The sequence below is a fragment of the Populus alba genome, chromosome 19 (genome assembly GCF_005239225.2).
Source record: "Populus alba chromosome 19, ASM523922v2, whole genome shotgun sequence".
NCBI classification, from domain to species: Eukaryota; Viridiplantae; Streptophyta; class Magnoliopsida; order Malpighiales; family Salicaceae; genus Populus; species Populus alba.
The window spans coordinates 4941769-4961269 of NC_133302.1; the positions used below are offsets into that span (position 1 = coordinate 4941769).

At 29.1% G+C, this 19501-nt stretch overlaps 1 protein-coding gene across 1 annotated transcript; it reads right to left on the reverse strand.

Moving 5' to 3' along the window:
- Positions 1-10289: 10289 nt before the first annotated feature.
- LOC118062802 (RING-H2 finger protein ATL78) lies at positions 10290-11263 on the reverse strand. Its single transcript, XM_035076645.2, has one exon. It carries the CDS (start codon positions 11146-11148, stop codon positions 10471-10473), a length of 678 nt encoding a protein of 225 aa, XP_034932536.1. The 5' UTR covers positions 11149-11263; the 3' UTR covers positions 10290-10470.
- Positions 11264-19501: the final 8238 nt, after the last annotated feature.

The following is a 19501-nucleotide window of genomic DNA, read 5'->3' on the forward strand; positions in this document are numbered from 1 at the left end:
AAACCAATCTAGGACACAATGCGTGCTAAAGTTTATTGTATTTTTTTTTAGAAAGTGAAAACATCATCATTTTAAACAAAAAAAAAGTAGTTAACAAGGTTATTTTGATCGTGGATTAATCTATCAAACACCATTATTTAATTGAATCAATTAGATAACCGGTCCAAAAAAACCAATTTAGAACACGATTTATGTTAGCATGTCATCAAGTTAACTAGTTGAGCTACCCTTAATTTCAGAACAATAAATAGGGTACTCAAGAACATGTAAGAAACGAGGGATAAAGTAGATGTAAATGGATCTAAAATATTTATCTCATTTGCCTGCAAACTTGCATGTGCTTACATGTGCAAATGCACAACTATTTCTTGCTAGACAAATTATCAATGAAGGTAGAGGGGGGAGCTGGGATTGGTCGGGGCTGCACATAAAATAATAGTGAATGTCAGGGGATATTGCTTGGGATTTCAGGATCTGCAAGAATATTAATCAAATCAAGGTGTTGATCAATGCATGTTTGCACTGTCTAAATGTCACCTTTTTTGGCAGCCACATTTCCACACTAAGGAAGAAGAACTTTCGTGTACTCTTAGTGGCATGCCATTACAGGGAATCGTGAATATTTATTCCTTGTGATAAAGTTCCCTCACGTGGATAGTGTCGTCAATACAAATCCATTTCCATTTTCCTTTTTATTATTATTATTATTTTTTTTTTTTTCCAGTTTCAATGATGGATTATCTTATTAACAAGTCAAGTTCAAGCATTTTCGAGACTTTATTGTATTTGATATTATAGTATAAGTGTTTTTTTTTAATTAAAAATATATAAAAATAATATTGATTTAGAACTTTTATATCAACATATTAAAACTATTGAAAAATATTTAAAAAATATATTTTTTAGACAAAAAACCACTTAAAAAAAACAAAAACTAATGCAATATTCTTATGATTAAAGAAAGTATGCATCTCAACCTTGAGAGATGTAGCTTAGCTGATCAGGCTTTAAGTTTGTGCTCTAGAGGTCATCAGTTCGAATCTCACAAATCTCATGGTCATTAGAGACTTATATGGTTGTTAATTTCAAGGTCCATGAAATTAGTTTAGATAGTCACAAACTAATTCGGACACTCACATTAATAAAAAAAGAAGAAGAAAGATGCATCTCATGGTGTAAATAATCAATCATGCTTTCTCTTACAAGAGTTTGCAATTGTGTATTGATTTTGCTTTACAATTATTTTACATAGAATCACCACGGAAAAAAAAGTGGATTCCAAGCAAAGACTCAATTATCACTTTGGGAATGTATGTCTAATGTAATTCAACGCAATGTCAAAAAGTATTGGTGTAAAATCAGTTCCGTGCTCTCTACTCACCCGTACCATAACCTAATCTTGTCCACTACCTAAGGAATCGAAAACAGAAGCTATCACCGCAATGCATTTTCCCACATTTGGTAGATCTAGTCATTTATGAGTCACCGAAAGCTTTATGGAGTTGCTGTAGCCTTGAATGATGATAATAAATCAATCTATATATAAGTTAGAAATGGTGATGTAAGGGATTTTGTATCCTGTTTATTTTTATGTTTTAAAAATATTTTAAAAAAAATTAAGATTTTTTATTTTTTTCTTTGCTTTAAATTAATTTTTTTTATATTTTTAGATCGTTTTAATGTGCTGATATCAACAATAAATTTTAAAAATAAAAAAAAATATTATTTTAATATATTTTCAAGTGAAAGTTTTTTTTTTAAAAAACAATCATTATCACGATATTCAAACAAGCTTTAATTCATATATAAAATATAAATAAACAACCCAGAGTCACATGTATAAGATAGTTAAAAGTAAGAATTGAACATTTTTATCCCATCTTTATACTAGATGTGATAGTTATAAAATTTGATATGGTTGAAGTCTTGGGTTATGAATTAATCAGATCAATTTACAAGTTGACGGACAATTTCAATTTTTAGATCAAGTTGTTGCTATTTTTGTTTTTAAAAATACAATCATGTTTTAGTTTTTTTTTTTTTAAAGATTCTAATTCAAAATAAAATCCAATTCAAGTTTTTTGATCAACATGTAATCAAATTAACCTATTAGGCAAGTGGGTGTTTTATAACTATTCTTGATAATTTTAAGGACCAGGAAGGAGAGCTAGAAAGTGTGATTAATTGCAAGTTGCAAAGTCCTCCGTCTTGTATCACTCTACTAACAAAGAAGAGGATATATCTCTCTCTTTTCCGGATTAAGTGAGATTCTTAGCAAAGAGAATATTTTTGGTGTGCAATTGAGGAGATGAAATAATGTGAACCGAATGCTAGAACTGCTAGCACGTGGAGTAAGTAAAAAAATCAAAAACTGATTAAATTCAAAAAAAATAAAAAAATAATAAAAAAATTGAATCATGAAAAAAAAATCGATTAAAATTTTGAAAAAAAAACTGGCCGGTTCGGTTTAGTTTTATAAGGCTAAAATAAAAAAAAAAAAAACCAAGCCAAACCGGATTGAACCGGTTTTTGTCTTAAAAACAGAACCAAACTGAAATCGGTCAATTTAAATCAATTTTTTTTTTTTAAAAAAAAATTTTAGTTTGGTTACTTTTATTTTAAAAAAAAAAATCAAACAAAAAATAATTACCTCTGCATGCTAGAACCAATATGATCCATCACTTATTGAACTCTTTTTTCTCTTTTCTCCGTGAAGTGACATGACAATGTCGAGCAAGCAAAAAAAGTTGAACTATCAAGGCCGTATTTACTTTCTTGACAAAATTCCTTTTTGTGAAAATGGATGGAAATTAATAGTTATTTTGAAATATAGTGGTTGCTTATTTTTTATATTAAAATATATTAAAATAATATTTTTTAAAAATTATTTTTTACAGTGCATCAAAATAATCTAATCATATATAAGACAAATTAACTTTTAACCAAAAACAAATTAAAATTTTTAAAAACATAATTAACCTGCATTTCCTAACACTCAACCATTGAATTCACAATTGCATGTGGTAAAGCCACAACTCCCAAGTAGAATTTAATTACAGGCATTGACTACATGGACACAAAGACAAAAAAGAAGCAAGACCAGGCACCTACTTGTCAAGAAATTCAAAAGTCGGTGCAGAAATCTTGTGGTCATGTGTATTATTTAATACATCTAAAAAGAGTTGGATGTCATCTCTCCTTTCACATAGTAGGTTTTTTTTTTTTAAAAAAAAAAAATTATTATTTAATATTTACTTGATTTTGAATTTCTTTTTATAAATTATATTAATATATTTTTTATAATGTTATTATAGTCTCAATTAAATATCCTAATATTTGATTCTATGCTCAATTTTATAAGCAACTATTTTTATTATTATATAATTAAGGTAAAAAATAATTTTAAAAAACAAAATTCTTAAACCTAAGTAGAGTCCATAATTAGGATCATGAATTTAACAGGTTAAATAGAAAAACCTAAGTCAATCTAATATATTGACATCTCAATATTAAAATAACAATGTTATCTTAATTTTTCTAAAATCAAACCAAAATTTGTACTAGTCATTTTTATTGTCTTAGAACCCGCCAATTCAACTAAATTATATTAGAATAATTTTCATATAATTTATTTTGATTTTTTTAAATTACTTGAGCAATAAAAAAATCCTATTGAAACTAGTTTGTACTATTTGATGAATCCCATGAGTGACAAAAGTCAAACAGTCTAATTAGAATCATGAATTAAGGTTTTTTAAAGTTTTTTACACTTAAAAATATATTCAAAATAATTTTTTTAAAATTTATTTTTAACATCAATACATTAAAAACATGTAAAAAATTAATTTGAAAAAAAAATCAAAATTTACTAAAATTTTTGTGCAAACACAACTCCGAACATGCATAAAAAACATGTTGTTTTCAATTCCGTTTTAGGAGTTACGGTGCAACCCACTTTTCATTAAAAAATGAATTTTTTTTCTTGCTTCAAATTAATATTTTAGTGTTATTGAATCATTTTAATTTTAATGTACTAATATAGAAAATAAATTTTTTAAAAAATAAAAATAAAAATTATTTTTAAAATAACTTATAAAACTTCTCCCAAACAACCCCGATTAATATTTTTATCCCAAAAACGTGTAAACGTGTCCGAATCATGGAAGTAAGAGCAGATCTTTCACAATCAATGATGACTAGTGGTGAACATACCGCCATGTTAATTTGAAGAAGAGATGGTAAAGCAGACACCACACCATTTAAAATTCAAGCATTAGTGGTGGAACTGGAGGCAATATTACCCAACAACCGCGAGCCATCATTTAACATGTTTCAAACAACAAATATATAAAATGAAAACTCTCTCTTTTTTACTTCAATGTATGCGCAATTAGTAGTATAATTATTAAATCTATACTGATCTGGGTAAGTTGATTTGATAACTTATTGATTTGAAGAATAATTTAAGTTTTATTTCATTTTAAATTAGTTTTGAAATTGACCCAAATAAATTTAAATGAGACTCAATCAAATTAATTTCAAGAATATTTTTCTTAATTTTTTTATTTATTGAAAACATCATTGTATTTGATTTGACAAACATGTTGCTCAGAAATGATAACTATGATTCTTACTTCCATTCCAAATTTATTGATATCGATTTAATAATAAACTACACATTTAAAAACACATATATAAAAAAATAAGGATTTTTTCAAAATAAAAAATAACTTTGTTTAATATTAATTGAATTTTGAATTCAATTGATAACATTAATAAATTAAAAATGAATCAGGAACGACCCTTATTTTTTGACTTGTTTGAAAATGTGATTACAATTATTTTTTCAAAGTGTTTTTCACTCATAAATATATTACAATAATATTTTTTTTTATTTTTTAAAAATGATTTTTTATATTAACATATTAAAATAATATAAAAACATATAAAAAAATTATTATTTAAAAAAAAAATATTAAAATATTTTAATTTTTTTTAAAATACAAAAACAAACATTATCTTTATATATTATGTCAAGAACTTAAACACCATCATCATAAAACGACATGGGAGTCGTGGTAGCCTCTACCTAACAATTGAGCCATTCTGCACCCTAATTTTAACGAATCTCTTGTAACCCTAAATAAATGTAGTGGCCCCTAAAGATGGCTACTTGTGTTTACGTTTGGTTTTGTTTGGCTAGGGACTATTTGGACCAACTAAAGTTCTCCTTCACACTTCAAACGGTCTTTTAATTATACTTTCTAGTTTCTCCATGAAATATAAAAGTATGTTGGGAAATATGGTTGTACCCATATTTTTAAAAAAAAATTAATTTTTTTTTAATATATTTTAAATTGTTTTAATGTGTTGATTTTAAAAATAATTTTTAAAAAATAAAAAAAATATTATTTTAGTGTATTTCGGATATGAAAAACACTTTGAAAAGTAACCGCAACCACACTCCCAAACAGACTCGTACTATTTGAGTGTTAAACAAGGTGATATCTACATAGCGACAGAGATTGGTTTTTGAAATATTTTTTATTAAAAATATATTAAAATATTTATCAAAATGATCTAGAAATATAAAAAATTATTAATTTTAAACAAAAAAAAATTAAAATTTAACAAGATAATAGTTACACCACATAGCCAAACATCCCTAAATTCAAAACATAAGATCATCCACCCCATATGGAGAAGGAAAGACCAAGGTCTCATGATCCCATTTTTTGCCTAAAAATAATCTATTTGCTGGCCATTCTTGAATGTGGAAAAGGTTCAAAAAAGCTTTGAGGCAAAAAACAAGCAATCACTTGATATGAAAATACCAATAGGAACGTAGTTTGGTAGTGGATTACCATCTAACATAGTACACAATTGATATTTATAAAAAAAAATTAGCGTAATTGATAAGTTGATTTTCAAAAAACATTTAGCGTAATTAATAAGTTGATTTTCTGTTTACGCTATAATTCAAGGTTAATTTGGACCCTAAGAACGGAGACAATAAAATATACGAATATACCAACCAAGCTAAGATGCTTTATGAGAAATCTTATCAAGAATGTAATTAGTTTTGAATGAATGGAGCTAGCTTGAAAGCTGACTCAAGAATATTCTTATTGATTAAAAAACAAAAACAATTAACCTTTTTCCTATGAATGCAAGCTCTTTTTTTTTTTTTTTTTTTTTACTATGAACACAATATTTTTTTGGTTAATTGTCAATATTTGGATTAGTTTACGTGTATCTCGATTAATCCCTTAAGGTCTTGAAGTTAACGACCATGTAAGTCTTCAATGACTCTAAAATTTGTATTGTTCAAACTAGTGATTTTTAGAAAATAAACTCAGGATCTGATTAATTAAACCGCATCTCTCATAATAATAAATATAATGTTTTTCATTGATCAAAAGGCACGATTATTACTCACCGAATCTCATTCATTCTAAAAAAAGAGATATAAATTGCAAGAACTCATAACTTGAAAGATTGATTTGGACTCGTTGCCATAGTTGGAGGATTGATTTGTACGTTTGCCTTACACACGCACACAACTAGTTTTAGTGCCACTATCTTTCGAATTAGGGTTTGGTAAGAGGAGGCCAGGGATTGTGGATTAGTGGTTCAAAATCAAGCGATACTGATTGGCTGGGACATGATTTAGCTTCAACATCAAAATTTACTTTTGGATTTTCTCTTCGATTGATAAAGATGTTGCCATCACTTTCTCCTACAGGGCTTTGATTTGAGCCCCGATTTTGTGCCCCCCATGTCAAGGTGTGGGAGTTATCTTGAAGGCTGGTGCCATGTCCATCACAAGTTAAACTCTCATTTTCTAATCCCATGGAGATTCTTCAACATGTTTGGTGACCACAAAATAAAAATAAAAATGGCATTTTAAGCTCAAAAGACAGGTTGCCATCGTCGATGGTCATCTTGCATCAGGCTCTTGTAATCACCAGCCTAGTTTTCCTTCGAGTTTGGATCTTTTACAATAAAATATCTTTTAAAATGTGTTTATGATTATTTTTTAAAATATAAAAAAGTAATATATTTTTTATTTTTAAAAAATTATTTTTAACATCAACACATTAAAATGATTTAAAAACACTAATTTGAAATAAAAAAAAAATAAAAAAAAAAAATACTTTTTTTAAAAAAAAAAATATAGCTTTTGATGTAAAAAAAAAATTAGTTATGATTTTTAAAAATATATATTTGGTTAAAATTGACGTGAGATAGATTTTTTTACATAAAAAAAACAGTTTTCTATATATAAAAAAACAAGTAAACACATATTTCTATACATAAAAAAATAAGTTATTTTAACTTTTATAAAATTAAGATTTGAAATATATATACGACTCAGTGTAAAAAATAAAAAATATTTGGCTAACAAAACTATTTTTTTTCTTTATAGTTAGGCAAAATCTAATTAACTCTATAATTCTAAATGATCTCTAAATATACAAAAAAAAAATCATGTTTCTTTTTATTAGACGAAACAATAGTTTTACTTGATTAATTTATATGTAATTAAATCACTTTAATGAGTTTTTTTATTCTTTATTTGAGCACATGAGATTTGAAATGAAGAACTCAAGTGAGAAAGCAAACTATTTTTTTAAAGGTGTTGGAGTTGATTCAAATGTTCGATGAGCTTTAAGAAAATATGTTTTTTATGAATAAATGAAATAAATAATTTAATTTTGGGTTGAAAATAATATATTCTTAATACATTAAAACTAATAAGATAATATTGGCATTAATATCAAAATTATATCTATGCAAGTTAGGCATATTGGTGAATTGGGCTGAGTACTTGACCCATTAAAAGTTGAGAAAACCTAAGCCCAGGGCCGTCCCATGAGATATTCAACACAACTGGGCATTGTTACTGATGCATTTATGCAAGTGTGATTGGCCCTTGGGGGAGGAGACTCCAATTTTTTAAATATCTGATGGTAGTTTTGTAAGATTATCATTTTAGGGTATTAATTGATTTTAGAGGCGGCCTTTCATTTTTACATATTTTTTCTTGGAAAATATCAATTTAGTCACATAACATATAAATTATATAATACATTTATTAATGAACAAAATTTACTTTTCTAGTTTTAAAATTCTAATCTTATCATATTTATATAGCATACCATAGTGTTTATAATGTTTCCATTTATATTGGAAATCTCAATTTTCCTTTTAAAAAAACATTTATATTCTCACATGTTGATATGTGGAAACTTTGATTTTAAATTAAATTAATCAGTTTCTAGAGTGTTGTTATTTTTTAAAATGTTTTTTGTGCTGAAATGCATCAAAATAATATTTTTTTAATTTTTTAATTTTTAAAAATTAAATTTAAAATTAGTGCATCAAAATCATTCCAAACATATAAAAAATATTAATTGAGCTTCCCAGTGGTTATTTTGTAAGTTGCCAGACTTTGAGTGAATGCAGCCCATGTCTGAACCAAGAATTTTCACCAGATATGCACATCTCATGTTGATTAAACTTTTCGTTTAATAACTTAAACTTTTCTGATATGATTTGTGAAGAGTTTGGATTTTATCATCTCAAATTCGTTCAAATTTCAAGTTCATAAAAGGTTTTATTATGTGTTAATGAAAATATAAAATCATTCTCGAGAATTCATCAAATAACATGTTTCTTTGACAAGATGAGCGCTTGTCTACAGATTTTCTCCCCCTATTCACCAGCTTCCGTTGTCTTTCTTTGTCTGATAGCAAGTTCATAATTTTCTTTGGTGCACACTTTTGAACTGATAGCTGTCCTGAAGCCCCTCTGTGCTTCCTTCTGTGCCCTAAACATAAACATTCAGACTTTTGCTTCCACTCTGGCATGGTTCTTATAATGAGGAGACCGATCCATCTCCACGATGAACATGATCAATCTTGAATAAACTATGTACTTTTGATTGGCTTGACTATCAGGTGTTCGTTTATGTCTACGTTTTTTTCCTGTTTTATCTCCCGTCTCAACTCTCTGAGAAAACGTCTAGAGTGACAAGGTGACTTTATAGACAACGTGTATATGTATATATATACATGAAATCTTTAATCTATATAAAAAATCATATAATGTTCAATGACATTTATCTTTTCTAAAAAAGTTGTCTTGAGATGTCCTCTCTATGGCTTGATGATGCACCTTTATGGGCTAAAGATTAGATCATAATCTATCTTCAATAATTTAACAAGGCATCAAGAACGTGGAAGATCTTTGCTTCTTCGATTCCAGGCCTACCTTAAGGTGTAAACCTACCCGATCTTTGTTCCTTGATGGCTTCAAGAGACTCTATACTTCATTTTGTTTACAGAAATTTTGTATTCACTGCAATGCAATAAAACTTGATCTAAAAGTCGACTTGATTCAAGGCTCAAGAAGCAGATTTGGGATTGACTCGGATCAACCTCATCAATAAATCATTAGGTTCATCTACCTAGCCAGACCAGTCGAATCTTAACTAGTCACGGTGCCAATGCCTTGGCTTCTCTTTAGTGTCATTTAAGCATTACAGTCAGATCAAGGACCCACCTTCAACATCCATAGCGCATTACATGATTCTTTGCAGCCAGGGAGGAGTGATTTTTAACTCTTCTCTACGTGTCACTTTCATGCTACTACTATGATACAAAACTCCCCTTTATTTCATTTGGGAATGTGTATTGCGTTCATCCTCAGCTTCCATTGATCTTTGAAGCTCCTTTGATTGGATGAACTTATTGTTTTACACATTATTGCGATGTTTTCAAGTCTTTTCAAGTGCTCTTACAATGAGGCTGTTTCCCTTGCTGTTGATTTCTTTGAAGTAAAGCTAATGAAAACAATGAGCACTCCTAGTGGGTCAAGATTCTTGGAAAAAAATTTGTGCTTGCTTGCCATGAATATAGTATGAGGGATTTTCCTTTACTCTTTACACTCCCTCTTGACATTTATTCCTATGTTGAGCTGCTCCTATATGAATATTACTATATATTATACTGCTGCAATACCGTCCTTTGTAGGTCTAGCACTAATACTGAGACTTGCAGCATTCTTTTATTATTAGTAAAGAGAAATCTTTAGCTAATTCACTCACCTTATTGGCCTTCCACATTAAGACAAGGGAGTTTTTCAGTGATTTTCCTTCTCAGTTTCCTCTAGCCAGCATATTGAACCAGCTAGGTGTTTGAGGGATCCTACATGGTTCCAGGTCCTTCAAGCTCTGTTTTTGGCCTGCAATTCTGATTTAAGAACTACTGTTTAACACATTGTGAGGAAAGAAAAATTGTGCATTATGTTAATAATTTCAAACTGCTAAAAATTTACATGTGTACTGCACTTCTTGTGGATGGTAGCCTATAACCTGTGGCAAATTAAGGCCTTCAAGTATCATCCTTCAAGGGGCAGGGCTAAACATATCATACAATAAAAAGTGAAAAAAAGAAAGGAAAATTCTTAGCTATTTGCCCTGTAATCTCGTATCAAACCTTCAGGTTCTAGTGGCAATATGCTCACAATGGTTTCTTGTACTGGTAGAGAGGGTCCTGATGTGCTAGCCTGGCTACAACCAATAATTTTTTGACATGTCTCTATCAGGCAGTGCCTGCATGTAGGGCAGGATGAGTGGGAGCTAAGCCACTTATCAATGCATTTGACATGGAATCCATGGTGGCACTTAGGAAGAAGCCGCACACGCTCACCAGGAGTGAACTCTGAGAGGCATATTACACACTCTGTGTCAAGGCCAGGCAGGTTCAAGTCACTCGAGTAATTTACCACTGGAAAAGACTTTAATGCTTTTCGATTCACTCCAGTGTTTGCTGACTGAGTCGAGGGGTTCGCAGCAGATTCTGAAGCTGCTATGTTAGAGCACCTTAATGCACACCTAATGATGGAATTTAGCCCTAGTGAGCAAATCAGTGCACACAACAGAACTGAAAGGACCATAACAACATTCGCATCAAAGCTGCTGCCAGTGCCAGTGTTAGGTTCAGATGGGGCACTGTTTCCAGGAGCTGGAGGAGTTGCTGTGTTTGTTGATTGGTAAAGAGGGCTATGTAATAGCAATCTTCTTGAGTAGAAGTCCCCAAGAAAATCTTGAAAGAGTTGAGTAGTTGAGGTAGAAGCAGACATGTTCAGATAGCTTGGACTTCGGAGGGTAGAAGACAGAAATATTTGTAAGTGGTTGCGTATTGATGTTATATATATATAGGGAAAGTTGAAAGGATCCAAATTTCCACTTGATCTTTGATATAATATTCACAATTATTACACTAATGAAGCTATAATTTCGAATATTCTGAGGGTTTTAGCACGCAACAAGTCATTATCTCTTATTTTATGTAGGTCTCTGACATGTGGATGCTCCACTGAACCTTTTGTATTTTAATGGGTTTTCTTATCAAACTGGGGCCATTCCACTTGCCTCTGTTCAGACAACTACATGCATCAATTTCATTTCAGGAATCAAAACCTCAAAATGCTGTCAGGGACCCAGAAAACTCCAGGAAGGACTCACGAAGGTTCCTTGGCTAAAGGTGACATGAAAAATATGGTTTCGAAGTCAATTCAAATGATCTTTTGTACACTTTTCTATAAGATAGAGGTTCTAGTTTTTCATTTTCAATTTGATTCCGGAATTGTTTTGAGTCAGACACAACTCAGTTGTGATTGAGCACAAATCAGTTAACAGATACGCAGCTAGTATTTACACTCATTGGTCTCTCTGTAGCAAATTCACCTTGTTTTTCCACCCCCTTTTTGCTTGGCCTTTAGAATCTTAATTTATCCTTTTCAGTGTGCTGAATCAACCTTAGCTAATAGATTAGCTACTGAGTGGTTTGCCTCTCAAATTCTAACTAGCTGCAGTAAACATTCTGTATGAAACCTGCTAGAAAGAAGTTCATAGTTTTTTCCTTCTCTTTTAGCATAACCTGAGTGATCTGTCTGCATCTCAATAATTATGTAAACCTCCACTAATTGGGAGGACATGACACTCCCAACTGTAAGCCACAACATTGTGTTCAACCTCCATTTCACATTGGTAGCATCATGGGTATATTCTTATTATCATACTAACCTCAACATTCTTAAATATCTGTTATATATGTTGTCTAGATGGGTTACTGTGCGTCACCAGCCCTCGATTATACTTCGACAAGAATCATAAAAGTTAGATTTGGGAATTGTACTAAAGATCCCATGTTTTGTTGGTCTGCAAGCTGTGATCTTTTGCCACACAAGTAGGTTGATTGTAATCCTAGCATGTTCTATTTGTTAGCTTCTTCATGTGGCTGTAAATTAAAGCAATATTCTTAACTAGATCTTCAAGGAATCTGTGGTAATATAAAAATTCATGTTAGTGCTTGATGAAAATGTTAAAAATTTGAAGGCTAATGTCAAGGCTAGTGTAAATCTATTTTGGTTATTGCATTCAAACGCCAAAAAAATAAAAGGCAAAAAAAAAAAAAAACTTGCAAAATCTACGTGTCAAAAGATAATCTGAACTTAAAAAGACTGCATGACCCAGGAAGATCCAAGCTAGGCCGCAAAGTCACAACTTGTAGTCATACCTTGTTTTGCAAAACCAGCAGCCATATGGTTAGTATCGTGCCAAACACGAGAGAAAGATACCGATCCTCTGTGTTATTATCCCCATATTATAGCAAGACCTCTTAGTTGCATGCCCCGATCCAGTGAGACAATTTTGCTTAAGCTAAGAGCAAGATCATGCATCACAGTCACAGATAACATGAAGATACAGATTATGGGGAAGATTTTATTATGGGGAAGATACAGACAATTTTGCTTAAGATACAGATTATGGGGAAGATACAGACAATTTTGCTTAAGATACAGATTATGGGGAAGATTTTATTGCTTGTTAAGCTAAGAGCAAGATCATGCATCACAGTCACAGATAACATGGCAGCCCACTAAGTTAATGGGGGTCAAGCTTCATGCATGGCTGACATTGATTATTAAGTGAACAAAAACAGCTCAATAGAGAAGAGGGGGGTTGACTTTTGGAGAAGACGAGCAACGAGCTGAGGTCCCTCCATGAAGACATGAATAGGGAGACCATGCGATGAGGCAATTAAATTGATAGGGCGAGTATTTGTAAGTGCTTGAAGTTTCAGAACACTTGAATTATGGTTTTTGTGCTCTTAATCACATCAGCTAAAGTAGAACACAGAGATTGAAACAAGGAATAATTGGAATATATCTTTCAAGCTTTTATTAATCCGAGGCAGGATTCATGGCTTCAAATCTATTTCTCGGCCATCATCAAGCTTATCATATTGGATAGTGAAAAGATGTGTTCTCCAGTGGCACACCATGATTTTTTTATTTAACAGTATCAAAGAACTATTTCAACCTAATAGCTTAAGCGGTTAGGTAAGATCTAAATATATAATTTATATTATTCTATAAGATACCCTTTCAAGTGAAAGCCTTTTTAATCTTGAAACTTTCACAGGTCTATATTACCTTATGCTTCATTTTTATCAAATAAATAAGAATTGTGAGATTCAAACTCGTGACTGTTTGATCATCAAGGTTTTGATATCATATCAAAGAACTATTTCAATCTATAAACTTAAGCTATTAAATGAAATTTAAATATATAATATATATTATTTTCAATAAATAGGAGATCTCTTGCTGGTTGCTATTCCTCTAGAATTTTTTATGAACAAAAATAGAATCATAAAAAAGTATGTACACTACAGTGACAGTACTCAAGTGTATGGTCTGACTTGCCTTTTGAATTCTTATAGTCAAGTTCAAAAAAGTATGTATAACAACAGGAGCTAGTGCTATTGGAACGAAAGGCTGGTAAGTCAAGATGTAATTGAGAGAAGGGATGCACCCATTATAAAAACCATACGTGGTGATTTTATCAAGACATATTAACCATTGTAATTGTTAGACCGGCTCGGAGACTATCCTGGATGAGTTTTTGGGCTATTGGGTTAGTATGTTAATATGGGGATATCTGTATCAAATCAAATCAAAATCAACCTATAAAGGTGATATTAGATTCAACAACCATGTTAACCCTTATAAACAATAAATTAACTGTTACAATTATAAAAATGATTTGAGGATTGGGTTGGAATGAGATTAGATTTAACAACCATGTTAACCCTTATCAATAATAAATTAACTGTTACATTTATAAAAATAATTTGAGGATTGGCTTCGAAAAAAGATTTAGGTTATTAGATCAACTTGAATTAATTATTTTTGTTAAAGCTATATATATATATATATATTTTTTTTTTTTTAATAAATAAATTCTATTAGTGTTTATCGAGACTTAAATTTTACGACTAAATCAACCAAATTATATATAAACTAAGCTAAATCAATTTAGTTTTCTTGGGTTAATATATTTTCAATTCAACTTAAACTCTTGACCAAAACAAGTTTTTAGCCCAAAGTATTTTAAATCAATCCATCAAAATCGAGCCAGGTGGGAATTTTTGTCTATAGTCAAGTTCTTCTAACTGTCTTCCTTAAATTGATCTTAATAATTATTTGATCCGTCTTCTTGTTAATGGTCTGACTTTGCCAATACCTTTTAATTCATTCTACAATGCCTTTAAAGCTAATATATTACTCCTTTCGTCCAAATATGTTCATCCATATTTCTTTTTAGGGATGTCTTACATCTTTCTATTTTGAAAAATAAACACTTGTCCTTCTTTCTATATATTTTGAGATATCCCACAACTAATTATTATGTCATATAAATATGTAAAAATAAATACAAAAACAAAAACCAGTGCATGAACTTGGATTCGAATCCATTTCAACTTAATTAATGGTAAATTAAACTCCTGACCATGAACTTTATTGTATTAATTTAATAAAATAAAATAAAAAAATAACATTGAAAAGTAGTTTGAAAACAGATGATATCATATGCAATTAATTGTATTTTTTAAATACGTATAAGAAATTAAATGATAATAAAATTTTAGAATAGAGAGAGTGATGATTGTCTATTTTTCAAATAAAGCATATAAACTTTTTAGATTATTTAATTAATCACAGCTCTATTTCAAGAAATATTCAATTCTAAGACTATAATATCTTTGAGATCATGCACATAAAGCAATAGATGAACGTTTTAATAACTAGATGGAAATCCAAGCGTGGACAAACTCAATGGGAGAAAATGTAGGAAGATAGTATAGTGGGTGTGTTCGGTAATGGGTCTCAATTATTTTTTAAAGTTATTTTTAAACTATTTTTCACAATAAAAAATTTATTAGATTAATGTTTTTTTATAGCTTTAATGTGATGCTATAAAACAAATTAATAAAACAAATAATATTATTTTAATACATATTAAATAAAAAAATACTTTTAAAAAAATACTCTGAATCATATTATTAAAAACACTACAAGAACATGCACAACTTACTGTATAGTTAATTTAAGGGATGTATGAGAGTGCAATTCATTTTTTTTTTTAAATTTAGAATTTTTTATATTTTAAATTAATTTTTTAATATTTTTATATACTGATATTAAAAATACATTTTAAAAAATAATCTGCACCAATACTCCGTACTCCTCTTGATTTACTAACTAGCACGTTAACATTCCTGCATTCCTACCACTATCAATCAATAGGAGAACCCACTAACAAGTGTCTCGCTACAATAATACACTTCTCTCCCTTTTTATTTTTAAATATTTGAAAAGTTTATAATTTAATTAATTTGTTACCAAAAATTATCTTAAAATCATCTGTTTGTGATGCCTCGAGTGACATTATAAAGCAGATGGTTTCTCTCAATAAATGCCCCAACATGTAGGCCTAAGATTATTGGCTTTATACATAATGGGCATCCTTTAATTATGTTTTCTCTTACAATTATTCCCTTATTAAAACTCCAAAAAATTATATAATATACTTTAGTTTTAGCTGGATTTTGGGGTCCAATTAAGAGCTAACATACCAGACTTTGGAATAAGACTTTTTTAAAAGTATAGAAAGCAATATTGGTGCTACCGCTTGCCAACCATCTTAGCTATGTCCTTGGTGCCGACAATTGATGATAGAAAGTCTCAATAATATTGGGTGAATAGGAGATAAACGTGTACAACTATTTTACCTGCGGTATATTGTGGGCTGAATATTTTTTTTTCAATAAAAAAAATTTGAATATGCAAGTATTTGCAATATATATATATATATATATATATATATAATATCAAGTATAAATTAAAAAATTTATGCATATATCTAATTAAAAAAATCAAAGAACTCTCTATGTCAAAAAATAAATAAAAAAATCATCAACACTAATTAAATACGTATATGGAAAAGTCAAGAAGCGAATATAAATTAATATATTTGAAATTACAACATGATCCATTCACTCGATTGTGTTCAATAACTATGTTTATTAAAATAATTTTTTTTTTTAATTAAATTATAGTGGAAATAAATACACACATAAAATTATATGAATAAAATCAAAGGAAAAAAAATATCTTGCAAGGTTGTACTTACTAGAAATACTATTCAAAAATAAATATTTTTCATCTTAAGAAATAAAGTTCAATTATTTAAAACATAAAAAAATTATAGATGAATTAAAATTATCTCTTCAAAAATTGAATACATCCAAAAATAATAATAAAACAACCACCATTTAAAAAAGGCTAAATACATAAATAAAAAAATCAAAGAGAATGGACATTAATTTCAATATAAATTAAAAAATATTAAAAAAAAGCATGATTTTTTTTAAAAAGAAAAAATTTAAAAAGAAAGAAAGAAAGAGGCAGGCAAGGGCTTCCAAGGGCCTAATATTTTGTTTTTTTAAATTCCATTCAACACGCTGTCTCCTAAGGTAGATAATGTGTTACCTGGTATTTCCCAGATTAGTGGCCAAAAAGATTGAGAATATGCTTTTTTACTCAAAAACTTATTTTTAACCCAAATTTGACCTAAAATACCTAGAAAAAAAGCCTAAAAACATTGGAAAATCCATAAATAGCCTTAAAAAATAAAATAAAATAACCCAAAATCAATCCGAAACAAAAACTCCTTATGAGATTAGATCTGGTTTTTAAGGCAACTTTAAGATAAAAACAAATATATAAGTTGAACTCCTTTCATAAAATAGAACATCATAACACTAAGATAGATCATTTTGGTGGTCAGAATCAGTGTAAATGTTGATTTTTTCTCTTTACCATTAAACATCTGGCATCCTCTCTCAAACAAATAATTAAAAATTAAGAAAAATAAACTTTTATTCCAAAATTGAATTGACAAACTATTGATGATTGAAAATGGATAATTTGTAAAGTTTGAGAACTAAAATATACTCTTTTTTTTATGATAACTTTGAAAGCATCACCCATTTGTGATGCATTTTTTTCACTTTGATTCTCATTCTTTCAATTTTTTCTTTAATCAAAAAATTTGTTTCAATTTTTCTTCAATTGTGCCAAAAAAGGATGCAACCGTGCTAGGTCAAATAAAAGTATGTGCTAGGTCAATCGATCGAATCAGTGCCAAATAAAAGTTTAAGGACCAGAATAAAAAAAAAATAATTTAAATAGTAAATCCACAATAAAATACAAGAAGGTAAACAATGCATGCGTGCACAATGTTTATAACATAACTTGTAGTCTTTGTAATAAATAAACGTTAAAAAAAGTACTTCATGGCCAAACCTGGCTTCATTGCCTAGGTAAAATATATGTTCTTGGTAAAGTTATTAAAACTGATGTGGTTTATGATATTGTTAAAGGTTCGGGTCATGGGTTGAATGGATTAATCTAATTCAATTAAAATGATATCATTTTTTTTAATAGTTAAAACAAAGTTGTTTTGATTTTTTTTTTTTTAAATCAAACTAAGTTTTAAAAGGGTTGTAGATTGACTCATTGGGTTACCGTAATTTAACCAAGTCAACTCCTACTTTGTTTTTTTGAAACCCAATTCAGACTAGGTCCTAAGTGGACATGATCTTAGTTTGATTTATCAGGCTGAACTGAGTTTAATACCACTACTTCTCAAAGCTATAATTATGATGAAGTAGTTTAATAGAGATTATCATCATGGAGCAAGTAATTTAATACTGATATCATGGTGCTAAATTCTTGGAGCAAAACAAAAAAAATCAGTGCCGTTAAGGATAAACAATTGAAATGCGTACAATGGAGAGAAAGGATTAGCAGGCCTTTAAATAGTAAAAAGGGTTGAATTTGGAAGGGATTCTAGATTGGATTAATGTTGGTTTTGTAAGCCAAAGAAAAAAAGAAGAAGGAGAATTTGGTCACTTGTATCAATACTGAAATCTTTGTAATGAGTTTTAAGTCATTGGATAATTTTTGTTTCTGTTTCAATAGCAATATTCTATTTTTAAACTGGGATTTTGATGTAAAAGTTGCTTGATTAATGGATTTCTTTAATTCATAAAATAAATAAATAAATAAAAAGAAAAGAAGGGTGTGGGTTATCAATATTAGAGAATAATATAAATCATGGGGTCACTTAACAACCAAATTTTTTGGATTGAAATAGTTTTTTGACATGATATTAAAGTTTTAATGATTTAATGATCATGAGTGTAAATTTCGAGTCTAAAAAGCTTTCACTTAAAGATATGTATTAGATAATAATATAGATCATATCTTTGAGATCTTACCTAACAATTTAAGTTTTGAGTTAAGATGGTTCTTAATTTGACACTCAAGGGTCTTCTTATAAGAAAATATTGGAAAACATTAAAGTTTGATTGTGATACGGTGCAAAGTGCTTTTAAAAAATGTGTGTCTGGTAATACGGTGCATAATGCTTAATTTAAAATTGTTTTTTAATTAAATATAAATTAAAATGATTTTTTTTTTTTAGATTTTTTTTTAATTTTTAATATAAATACATCAAAACTATAAAAAAAACATATAAAAAACACTTCCTATAACTTATGAATGAATGACATTTACAATACCTATATATATATATATATATATATATATATATATATATATATATATAAGTAGTAAAGTATTTGTGCAAATGGATCCAGCTGCATGGATGTCTTTGACAATCTTATATATGAATAGCATTTACAAACACCCATTTTTTAAAATATAAAAGTAGTAGGATATATGTGCAAAGGGATCCACCGATGTTGATTTCTTTGGATATCATAACTATTATTCCATCTTGTTTATGAAAAACCATCTTGTTTTTCAAAGAAAAGAGACTCCACGTCAACGTGCAAAGCTATAATTAAGGGGTGCGGGGGCTTACGAAACATGGGAGGAAACTGTTTAAAAAGAAAAATTACATATATGAACTTTGAAAACTAATGATAGCAAGACTGATTTTTTGAAAAGTTTGTCCCTTTCTCTTCAATCCAAGTATGCCCTCATTGACGTTTCGATGTTCAAGAAAATCATTTACACAAAGTACTTAAATGAAAACGTAAACGTAAGAAATTAT

Excerpts from the sequence above, each read along its gene's own strand:
- LOC118062802 (XM_035076645.2), bottom strand. The coding sequence starts at position 11,148 with ATGTCTGCTTCTACCTCAACTACTCAACTCTTTCAAGATTTTCTTGGG.